Raw genomic sequence first — 12313 nt, forward strand, 5'->3', positions numbered from 1 at the left:
AAAATAAATAATTAAGATGATTTAAATGAAGCAAACTTGAATACTCTCCCACTTATTTAAATTTATAAAACTCGATGCATGCAACGTTTATAAAACATATTTCTTTAAACTCAAAATCTCGGAAAAACCTACCAGCCCCGCTGGTTAAGAGAAATCGGACTAGCCCTACTAGTCAAATAATAAAAGGATATGGGGAAGTAATATCACCATAAGGGTAAAGGAGCCCCTTAGGCTCTACCCTCGACTCCCACTCACACATAGATTGTGTGAGGAGGAGAACTAATAACCTCGACTACCACTCACGTGAGGAGGAGAATCCTCGACTACCACTCACAAACACAAAGTAAGTGAGGAGGAGACACTAACCGAACGACCCAAGTATGGTGAGGAAAAACAATCAAAAACCAGTAAATCCATAAAGCTTCCCCAATATCTCACGAGAAAATAAGAATATTCCAATGACGTGGCCCAGCACGCCAAAATATTCTCAAAATCATAACCGAGATAAATCAAAATTAATCTCCGAAGGTCAAATCATAAATCCAAAATCATCATTAAGGCATTCTCAATGCCAAAACCAAAGGTCGATAAACAAATAAGAAAATATATCTCCAACGAATCTCATTTTGAAAATCTTTCAGAAATCTCAAATCAATGAATATAAATATATTTAATTCCAAAAACCACCTCGGAAAATAATTTGTCGAATATCAATATCAATCATTAGTTCAAATCTGAGCATAGAAAACTCACGTTCGAAAATCATGATGGAAAATCCAATCAAAATTCCAATAAATATTCAAAACCAAATAATATCCGAAACTAAATAATATGCTCAAAGAATAATATGATAATTAAATAAAGCATTAATTTAAGAAACAACGCATGCATCATTGTTTAAAACAAAAGTCCACTCACAGTACTATATAGGTGACCACGCATATGGGTTTCTTTTATTGAGCAGTAACTCGGTACAGCGCCATGTACACAATTATATTCCGTAAATAACAATTCGGTAATTAAATACGATTCCCAAAATCAATCCTCTGAAGCCAACATCTCTATTTCCTTCTCTGATTCAACCCAAACTTTACCACTAACACCATTTCATTAATTTACAAGTTCCAGGGCAGATTCGAGAGAAATCTGACGGTCGGATTCTCATAAATTGATAATCAAAATTCTAAATATTCGAAAATTAGAAATCGATTCAAAACTTCTCCAATCTTCACCAAATTCACAAACATAAGCTCTAGATCAAAAATAGGATTTAACTAGCTAAAACAGAACCCATAACATTGCCATACGCGCCTCCATGCCCGACCTACAGTGGCGGCGAGTCAGCCCCACGCGCCGCAGGCCAACTTCACCTTCGACTACCAAATTTCAGCCACAACATCTGCTCAACAAGCCTAACACTTTTCTCAACTACAACAAGTTCCAATTTTACCTTGAAACAGTCGAAACCTTCCGGTGAAGAGAAACCCAGAAATTTCAAACCCTAGCATCGAAAATTTCTTCGATTCATCCTCCATGTTGTGAATTGGAGTTAATAGCTTGAGAGCAATTGATCAATGGCTCGAGACACTCCTACTAGACCCGGTTTGGTAGTCGGAGATGGCCGGAAATGTAGGAATCGCCGGAAAACCTCCAACTGCAACAATGATAGTTTTTGCTTCAATTCGGGGTTTTCGGCCAAATCGCCGTAACCCACGGTCACTAGGGTGTAGAGGAGGAAGAGGCGCTCTTGTGATGGCCGGTTACACACCGGTTGGTGGCCGGACAACGGTGATTCGAGGGGAAGAAGACAGAGACCGAAAGAGAAAGAGATAGAGCTCGGGAAGAGGAGAGAGAAAGGTGGGTTTCCGGATTTAGAAACCTACCACAGTAAAATTTTAATATTTATACCCAATTTACCATGAACAATAACATTTGTATTTCACTTATAACTTTCTCATACGAACTCTGATTTTTACGTACCATATATGCACGCGCTCGGTTTAACGTCCTCTACAATTTTCATGCAGAACATTTTCTACAATTTTGACCCGAACAAAAGTCAAGTTTTAGGGCCACTAAAAGTATCAAAACAAAATAAAAAGTGAAAGTAATTGCCGTTTACTTTCCAAATGACTAGTAAACCAGTAAATTTAGATTCGGGACGTAACACGCTTACATCTGCAATAATTAGAGGTATTGCAAAGGAATTCATACCCATTTTCACAATGTGTTTCCTCATGATATTTGTTGGCTAAAATATCTGTAAAGCTTAATATAGCCAACGAATTACATCGAAAGTCTCAAAAAGATTCTAATCCAAATAAATTCAAAATAATGGTCATCACTCAATTCTTTCGGCAACTCCACTCCGCCACGACTAGGTAAGGTAGGAAGAGATTTTAGTGAAGTTAGACTCATTTGAAAACACTTTTCTTGTTCAGACCTTGCGTAGACATGACATTTAATTGGATGAGCCTAGTCGGAAAAGAGTTATGACCAATGTTACTAATAGTAAGGCAAATGCCATTAAAAAAATTCTTGAAAGATAAACGAGGTTCTAGTCATCATATTCAACATTCATGTCTTTGACTTTGGTAGAAGTAAAGTCTACAACCTCGAGCTCGATATCTTCACCACGTTCAACATGAAGGGATTCTCTTGCATTTTTCATGGTCTTTTATGCGTTAGCTACCACATTTGGTGCTTGACATACATCTACCCAATGATCATGTGCTCCACATCAGAAACACATCTCACTATTCATAAAATTTGTGTTGTCCCTTTTTGACTAAGGTGTGGGATTCGCGCACATGCCATGACCCCTTAAGGCCGGCGACGCCGTTATTGGTGGTGGCTCATCTCTGTCCATGGTGGCCTCCACAACCAAGGTTCCGTTGCTTGTTCTAGCGGCTTCCTTCCTTTGTTGAGCGATCGAATGGACCAGATCGATTACACTTTAGGTTTAGCGCTTCGCTCGCGACTACCTCTCTTTGGGGCGTCCAATATAATTCAACTCCGGAATAACCTTAGCTCCAAGGAGTCGGGAATTATAATTCTTCACAACAATATTGTTATGCTTCTCAGCAACAGACATCACTGTAATCAGCTGAGGAAATCTCATGATCCTTCCAGCATTCATATGGATTCGATATTGCTTACATACCATCATAGCTGAGACAGAGAAGGTAGAGAGAGTTTTCTCAATCAATTTCTCTTTTGTAATAATCTGATTACAGAATTGCATTATTGATCTGATGCAGAGGGATTCCAAAATGTATTCAATCACAAACTTAAAGTCAGCAAAGCAGAGATTGTTCCATTTCTCATACCATTCGAGGAGCTAGGAGTCCAAGACATTCCCAAAACGCTCTTCAAGTGCAACCCATAAATTTCTAGGGTTATTTTCACCCATATACATGAGTAGTGTCCATGGGGCGAAGTTGAGCCTTAAATGCTTCCACAAAATAAAGTAAATTTCTGACCGCAAAATGCTATCATGAAATTAATTTTCAAGAATTTTATATTAGACTAAAACAATGAAGTTTAATGGTCGATTGTTCAAATTCTCAACGAACTTATGTTCGGAGTAGCACGAACCCCCATAAGTCGGCTTAGAATCTCACATTATAAGAAAGGTGGGAAGTAGAAGAGGGGATATAAGAATCCCCGAAAAACATAAAGCGAGAATTTAAAGAAAGCAAAACATTTAATAAAGCTTACTTGGAAATTTTTTCAAAGGCTGTTTGCTAGCATTTCAATGGTGCTTTTGATCCTGGTGAACGATTATTGCAGGCTTGTAATCTCGGTTGACAAGAGTTGTTTGCTAGTGGCACTGCGGTGGTTCATGGCTACAGAAGTGGTGCATGAGAGGCCGAGATAGGTTTTGGGTTTTTGCCTTTAAAATGAGGGTTATGACACGTGTTGATAACGTGTTGTAAGAAAATGAGAAGAGATAGATTCAAGAGAAAGTTATTGTGTATTCCATTGATAATATGACCCTTTATCTATAGAGAATTACAAGCACAATATCTTTGAGTACAATGAATCCTATTCTAACTAAGATTAGGATATCTGGAATAATCTACTCCTATTACAATTAGGATAAGAAAACTAGTTTGGGCCAGATCACTAAATATGAATTTTCTTCAACACTAATAAGCAATAGAAAATTCAACAAGCATAGAACTTGAAGTTTGGTTAGAGTCAAGAACGATTCGAAATTGTTAAAGTCAAGACTGTGAAGGATAAATGAATTTAATGGCTAAAAATAAATATATAGTTCTAATTTTTTATGATTTCAACTTTTAAATTTAATAGATGATTGAGATGCAATTATCTTTCACGATTAAAGTAAAATAAATACCAGAGCCTATTTCATGCAACTATAATGCATAAGCACTAGTAGGGTTCGTGCAGTGAGCTGGTTTTTCCTCTTTCCATGCACCATCTCTAAGGTTCTGATCATGGAACCGTTTTAAAAGGACAGTCTGGTCCAGTTTAACCGCTGTCTCAGCTCTAACACCCTCCATAATAGCTTATTAGAGCATATCAAATAGGAGACTTGAAACCCAACTGTATAGGTTGTAACCGAGTTCTTCCTCCTTCAGCCACCTCGAGCTCATTCACCACCGGAGTTGTGTTCCTCTCTTCTTTGATGTTCCAATGTCACTAACCATGAACATCGGATCGATATGTGGATGGAGAAAGTATAATTAAAAAATCTTGACACAAAATCTTTCAAGATAAACTTCTCACATATCTTCTACTTTCGTCTCTTCTATTCCTCTTTTCTCTCTGCTCTCTTCTTTCGGTTTTGTTGATCTTGATGTAAGCCACCCAATCCCAACCCCAACCCCAACCCCAACCCCGATCATTATGCATATACAACACAGAGAAGAGTAAGGACATAAATGACTTTTCCACCAGTTTGATATTTTCTTTAACGGTGAAGACAAAAACGGCTCTTCTTCTTAAGAAGAGTGCAACACTGATATTCACGCTTTATATATAGAATAATTTAACTACGCGCCAGAAACTAAAGACAAAATCAATGTCATCAGTTTCACCCTGTGATGATTAAGCGGCGGCTTCAACGATTGGACTGATGTGATTTAAAAGTAAGTAACGCGTCCGGCACATAGAATAGATTCCTATTTATTTAAAATAGCCACTTGGTTTAAAAGTAAGTAACGAGTGGCTTTATATATAGAATAGCCACTTGGTTTTCGTTTCTGTGTCCGTACATTGTAATGTTCGGTATTACAAGTGACCACGTTATTTATTTAACAGCTCCTGCTTTCTGACTTCACCTTTCCACACTTCCATTTTCTGGTCCACGATTCTTCGCCCACAAAAGTCTTCGCCTGGAGCTCGCCCTCCTCTGCTTTTAACCCAGTCCCGGAAATGGAATTAGCGTTTAGCTGCTCGTCTCTCTCAGGTAAACAGAGTCTCTAACCCAACTCGCATCTATTTGCTCTTAATTTCACCTAGAGTCGAATTGGGTTTCCTTCGATTTTGTGAATTTCATAACCATGGATCCACGTTTCTCTAAATTTCCCAATTTCAATGATCAAACCCTTTTGCCCGATATGTTGAATGAGTACCCAAGTAGTGACCCTTTTGAAGATCTCAGCTTTTCGGACCCAAACCGCAGTAACTCTTCTCTGTCGTCGAGCTTTAGCGCTGAGGGAGATGATTGTGAGTTTTCTGATTGTGTGCTCAAGTACATAAACCAGGTGCTTATGGAGGAGGACATGGAGTCAAAGCCATGTATGTTCCATGACCCTTTGGCTCTTCAAGCCACTGAGGAGTCTCTTTATGAGGTTATTGGGGGAGGCAAGTACCCAATTTCCCAAGACCAAAACCCTCTTTGTGTTGATCAAAATGTTGAGAGCCCAGATGGTGGTTATTCTTCTGGAAGTTTCAGTGATTCCAGCTCTAGTCCTGGTCCTTCCGTTAACTCTTGCCCAGTCACTGCCCAGTTTGTAGAGACTAGCAGCTCTATATTGGAAATCCCTATTCCTGAAAACTTTGTTTTCCAGTCCCCTTCCAGGGCTGGGTCTCAATTGTCGTCGAAGGAATTGTTAGTGCAGTTTAACCTAGGGGCAGAGGAGGGAAGGAAGTTTCTTCCTAGAGGTCAATTGATTAGTGTGGAGGGCAACAAGATGTATGCTGTGGTGAATAAAAAGGCTGGAGATGCGGTAGTAACAACGCAGAAGAATGGGAGTGAGCAATTTCATGTTGGTTCAAGAGGAAAAAAGAATCATCAAAGGGAAGATATAGATTTGGAGGATGGGAGGAGTAACAAGCAACCAGCAGTTTATATGGACGATGAGGAGGGAGAGCTGTCTGATATTTTTGACAAGGTGTTGCTCTGTAAGCCTTTGGAGGGTAAAGACGATGAAGCCAGTCAGAATGGGGCAAACAATGGCCTGCAGCAGGATGTGCAATCTGTTGGAATTGGTAATGGGAAGGGTCGCGGCAAGATTCACGGCAACAAGAAGGAAGTGATAGATTTGAGGGCTCTTCTGATTTTATGTGCACAAGCTGTTTCTGTTGATGATCGCGAGACTGCTAGTGAGCTACTAAAGCAGATTATGCAGCACTCTTCCCCATTTGGTGATTGTGCTCAGAGGTTGGCTCATTGCTTTGCAAATGCTCTTGGAGCGAGGTTGGCTGGCACTGGAACTCAAATATATACTGCTTTATCTACTAAACGAATGTCAGCTGCTGATATGCTGAAGTATTACCAAGCTTATATGACAGCCTGCCCGTTGAATAAGATGTCCTTGATCTTTGCAAACGATATGATTTTAAAAGCTGCTGAGAAAGCAGAAACACTACATATAATAGATTTTGGTATCCTTTATGGTTTTCAATGGCCTGCTCTCATTCATTGCCTCTCAAGAAGACCTGGTGGACCTCCCAAATTACGTATTACAGGGGTAGAGCTTCCCTTAAGTGGTTTTCGACCAAAAGAAAGAGTCCAAGAGACGGGGCATCGCTTGGCAAAGTATTGTAGGCGATTTAATGTTCCTTTTGAGTACTATGCCATAGCCAAAAAATGGGATACTGTCCAATTTGATGACCTCAAAGTTCAAAGAAATGAGGTGCTTGCTGTTAATTGTGTCTGCCGGTTTAAGAACCTCCTTGATGAGACAGTTGTGGTAAACAATCCAAGGGATACTGTTCTAAAATTAATTAGGAAGTTGAATCCTGATATCTTTGTCCACAGTGTTGTTAATGGATCCTATCATGCACCCTTCTTTGTTGCACGCTTCCGAGAGGCACTATTCCACTTCTCTGCATTTTTTGATATGTTTGATAACAATTTGCCTCGTGAAGATCAGATGAGATTGGGGTTTGAGAAAGAGTTTATTGGGCGTGAAGTTCTGAATATAGTAGCTTGTGAGGGCTCAGAAAGAATTGTGAGGCCAGAAACATATAAGCAGTGGCAGGTTCGGAACATGAGGGCTGGGTTCAGACAGCTGCCATTGGACCGTGAAGTCATGAACAAAATAAAGGATAAAGTAAAAATGGGGTACAGCCCTGATTTTGTGGTTGATGAAGATGGCCGCTGGATGCTGCTGGGATGGAAGGGCAGAATTATGTTTGGTTCTGCCTGTTGGGCACCGTCTAGGACTTGAAATGCATGATTGGTATAATTGACTCGCACAATTTTGGCAAATACAGCTTCTTTCCAACATTAAAGTTAAAGAGCTTAGTGTACAAGAACTTTACTTCAATTGTGGAAACAATGCAGGCGAGCTTTAGCAGTTGTTACTTGTCTATCACTGCCTCCATGTTTGGGGACTTGAAAGAGCAGCAACTGTTGTAGTTGAGTGTGCGTGATTCTTCTTTTCCTTTTTTTGGCCAATTGTTGTAGTTGTGTTTGGATATGGTTGTATATTAGTTAACACCATCCCACTGTAGGTTGCTGTATTGTGTTGCTGATTTGTCAAAGTTCTAGTCTGGGGACCGGATCCTGTAAATGTTTTAGATCAGGTGCCTTTTATGCAGCTTCTATATGCAGTGAAAGCTGGTCCAATAGGCTACCGCCTTAAAGTTCTTCCCCTATAATTTCAAACCGCTGTATATCTTTTGTTTTTGAGAAAATTGGTTTTCTGATTATGAAGTACTAGTTTACTGTTGAATCTTTTATTTGAATTGGCACAAGTTTGATTTGGTGTCTGGTTTTTGTAATACCTCAATCTAACTTGTGATAGAAGAAAAGTAAGAAGAGGAAGACAAGAACTAAGAAAAAGTACAGAAACAAAGACTTGCTTGGATATGACTTGTTAGAATCGGCAGTGAAAGAAGAATCGTCAGCACCATTTCTTATGTATCCAATTTACTGATGAACGCAGCCCTTTGAATTTTGCAAGAGACATCGACTGATGTAGAAACAGATTAGTGCCGCAAAGGATGTCATATGTATCTTAGATCCAGAAACGTGTATGCTGAGAAGCTAAAGCCTAATCTGACTAGTTGTCCTCATCACAAATTCACAATAGTCTACTCTTTTCTTTTTTTGGTTCTTTGGCAAAGCCTCATCACAACGGCTAACATACCATTTGGTCCATTTCTATGATAGAAACCAAGCATTGATAGAACGAAGTCACAAAGCAGATATTAGAGGTGACCTCATCAACTCTGACGCGAACTCGATAAGAGCTGTGATGCCATTGATTTTTATCATGCTCTCCAATGCCTCTAACCGTATGCATGAGCATCTGTGGTACAAATTTTTCTTGTTCTATTTTTTCAATTTCTTTTAGGTGTTGATTTGGTTTAATCGTTCAGTTCTCAATTTCTTCATGGTATCAAAGCTACAAAGCATCTAACGAAGAAGAATCTTTTGTTCCCGTCTCTCCTTCTCCTTCATTCTATGGCTACCACAGACTCATCCCTTCCGGGTCCTAATGTTGCTCATTTTCTGAAGCTCACTGAAACCAACTATCTCATTTGGCTTCGACAAAGGTGGACGATGGCTGCAAAGGGACAACGCACTACTAGAATTCTGTTCATTTACATCAGTCCAGAACCGATGTAAAACTAAATTCTGACCGATGTCTTTGTGGCTGATGTAAAAGATATAGACATCAGTATAAGCACGTTTTTAACCGATGTCCCAGACAACAACCAACATTGATTCTAAAAAACAAATCGATGTATAATCATTATAATCATCATAATCTTATATGTTAACTATATTTAATTCCTTATATTTTCACATTTTATGCTTAATAAAGTATATCTCGAACAATACCTGAGTGAACATTTAAATCGATTACAATTTCGGAAATGATGTCTGATACACTCGTAGACATCAGTCTCCAAAAAATACTAGATGATCGTGTCCATTTTTACGTGCATCTTGCCGCCTTATTCTCCTCAGAACGATGTATGTACCTTTAGGTAACATCAGTTAATCTATTAAGAATGATGTTTTATGTTACTAGGAACATCGCTTTTCGTTAGTTGAAACGATGTCTAGTAGTTTTGTAGACATCATTTCTATTTTTCAAAACCGATGTCCTGTATTTCATGGTAAATTGGTTTACTTTATAACAGCTGATTTGTACGTTGACAGTAGATAACGGTTTGGTGTTTAGATATCGATGTCCATTGGTTTTGTGTACATCGATTTTTGAGTGACATTTCGATATGTTCATAATCATGAGACATCAGTCCAATTTTAGGTACTGATTTGTAATCTCTGAATTGACATCGTTTTCTTTGACATTAGTGTTTTGTTTCCCATTTATATACATCAGTTCATATATATAACAATGATGTGCAAATAATCATCTAGCTGGTGGTGGTGGGAAAATATCTAGAAATTCATTTCTCATCATTCAAAAATTGGGACTTTCCATTAATTTTCTCATCTTCATTCATGATTCTACATAATTCACAAAATAAAACCCCAAAACCTACAAAGGCTAGCCCATAAACATATTACCAACCAACTACATCAGTTCTACATACACCAAACTTTCCTTCAAAGAAAAAAACTAGCCTTACTCAAAATCATGTTAGTAGCCAAAAGTCCTACACCAAACTTTGCATATAATCAGCCACTTCAATGCGCATCTCGTCAATTTCAGGTCAAGAGAAAATATACCTTCTGCTGTTCCATTGACAAATCATCCATGCACTCAATAAGAAATTCCATATTCCTCTCTAGAAATGGACTAGTTGATAATTGCAGACCATCATAATCACACTGAAACAGCAACACTTGATAAAATTAGTACTTAAATAATCTGAAAATGATGTAGAATTTCCAATAAAAGGATCACATATAAACCTGGATAACAGGTGTTCAGCTTCCAACTCCATCATAAATGCACTAATGAGTGCAGAGTTTGAAACTTTGATCTGTCAAGTTCAAGCAAAATAAACATTTACAAACCCTCACTTTCAAGCAAAATAAACATTCAAAAGAAGACTAGCATTTCTAGTTCTCTTACCAATTTCTGGTTCTTTTACCAATTTCTACCAACAGAACAAACTAAACCAAGACCTATGGCAGCCAGCATGATTTAAATGCATGCAAAATCTATATGCAGTAGATAATAGCGTTCATAATAAAATAAAATGAGTTAATAGCAAAGTACGTACCAAATCAAGGTCTGCCTCATCGACCATTCGAATAGCCTCACTCTTCGACACCACTCCAACCTACCAAGTAAACAATTTCAAGACCTTCATAATGCACTTTCCCCCACAATTTCTCAGCAACTAAATAAGAACAAAAACATTGTTCCTAAAATCAATTTGATCTTAAAGAAACCACTAAAATTATAGGAGATACAGAGCTTCATCACCAACGATAGAGGTTGTCTTCTCTAAACACTTCTAATATCTAGTCTAGCGTATAATTAGTTCCAACATAATCATATTCATTGACAAGTTACCTGTTCAAAGATTCCTTTCGGCAAAAAAGTAAAGACGCTGTACTTTGTAGTTGCTAGAGAATTCCCCACGAACAATTAGATGTATACTAATTAAAACTTGATTAATAAAAGAAATAAATAACAAGAGATAGAAAAACCACATAAATATCATTCCTTAACACCCAGAGGCAACTTGGCCCAATAATAAGTACTACCTACATGCCCAAGTCAATGAACCCTGGACCTAAAGTTTGCATATGATGCACTAACAAGCAGAAAATTCCTTAATAAAGCTTTCAAGAAGACGAAGTATAAGTGGAGCATCATATGATGATAACTTTTTCAGCTCCACAGTAAAAAAGAAAAAGAAAACATAGGAAAGTATGCTGCAATCAATAAGTAAAATTTCTTTACAGATTACTCGAACACGATGCAAAGATGATTTCAAGATTGTGAAAGAATTCTACTCTATTGTTCTTGGAAGTTCAAAACATGGTAGAAAGACAACAGAACAAACAATAAGTGTTCTAAGCCTTTCAAACTGAAGTTAAGTTTCAAGGCATGCTTTGCATGTCTAATCCGACTCACTAAAGATCAAAGACAGAAAAATAAGTGTAAAGGTTCTCAAATCAATTGTTTGCAACAATAAGCTGCAAGTTTGAGAAAATTTCAGAAAATTGGTAACAAGCAAGAAAATTTCACCAACAATTTGCCTTTCAGTAATTTCAAGCAAAACTTTCCAGATTTTATCAAGACATGCAAAGCTACTATTTTGCAAAGTTTCATGCTAATCGAAGTTCAAATGAAAGGTCAAACAAGAATCTGAAATTACAGAAAAGCTGGATTCTGCAGAAATCCTGAAACAGTGCAGTAACTTCAAAAAAGCACAAGTATCTCATTGTAACTCCGTTTTTTGTGAAACCAAGCTCAAAATGATCATTGAAGAGTCTACTTTAAGCTGTCAAAAACTGAGAGTAAAAGGAGTATAGGTTTTTCGAAAATCATAGAATAGCCCACTGGTTCAGCTTGGGTGTTGTCTTTGAGGCATAACATCAAACACTCAGAGTGCAGTAAAAAAGTACAATTCCAGTCCTATCCATCCTAATGGGATTACCAAAGCTGGGTAATTATCAAAAGTACATTCGACAAGAACCTTGAATAGATTTAAGAACAGGAATTTAACAGGGAGTAGAAGTTCTTACCAAGAGAAAGTAGATTTTTGGTATTGAAGCAAAATAGAGAGAAGCTCAGTGGTTTGAAATCTCAAAGTCCTCCATTTGTTCTGTTATAGTGAAATATGTGAATTAGAGGAGGTGGGGCAATTGATGAATTGAAGAAGAAGAATATCTGAATACAATCACCAAGCCTGCAAATTAAGGCAGATTAACTTACCCAGGAAAGCATTTAACTCT

The 12313-nt window shown here is 37.9% G+C and overlaps 1 protein-coding gene across 1 annotated transcript; it reads left to right on the forward strand.

Annotated features, from left to right (window-relative positions):
* Positions 1-5264: 5264 nt before the first annotated feature.
* Positions 5265-8158, forward strand: LOC112165023 (scarecrow-like protein 14). Its single transcript, XM_024301400.2, has one exon. It carries the CDS (start codon positions 5532-5534, stop codon positions 7644-7646), a length of 2115 nt encoding a protein of 704 aa, XP_024157168.1. The 5' UTR covers positions 5265-5531; the 3' UTR covers positions 7647-8158.
* The last annotated feature ends 4155 nt before the right edge of the window (positions 8159-12313 follow it).

The sequence above is a fragment of the Rosa chinensis genome, chromosome 5 (assembly GCF_002994745.2).
Source record: "Rosa chinensis cultivar Old Blush chromosome 5, RchiOBHm-V2, whole genome shotgun sequence".
Classification (NCBI taxonomy): Eukaryota; Viridiplantae; Streptophyta; class Magnoliopsida; order Rosales; family Rosaceae; genus Rosa; species Rosa chinensis.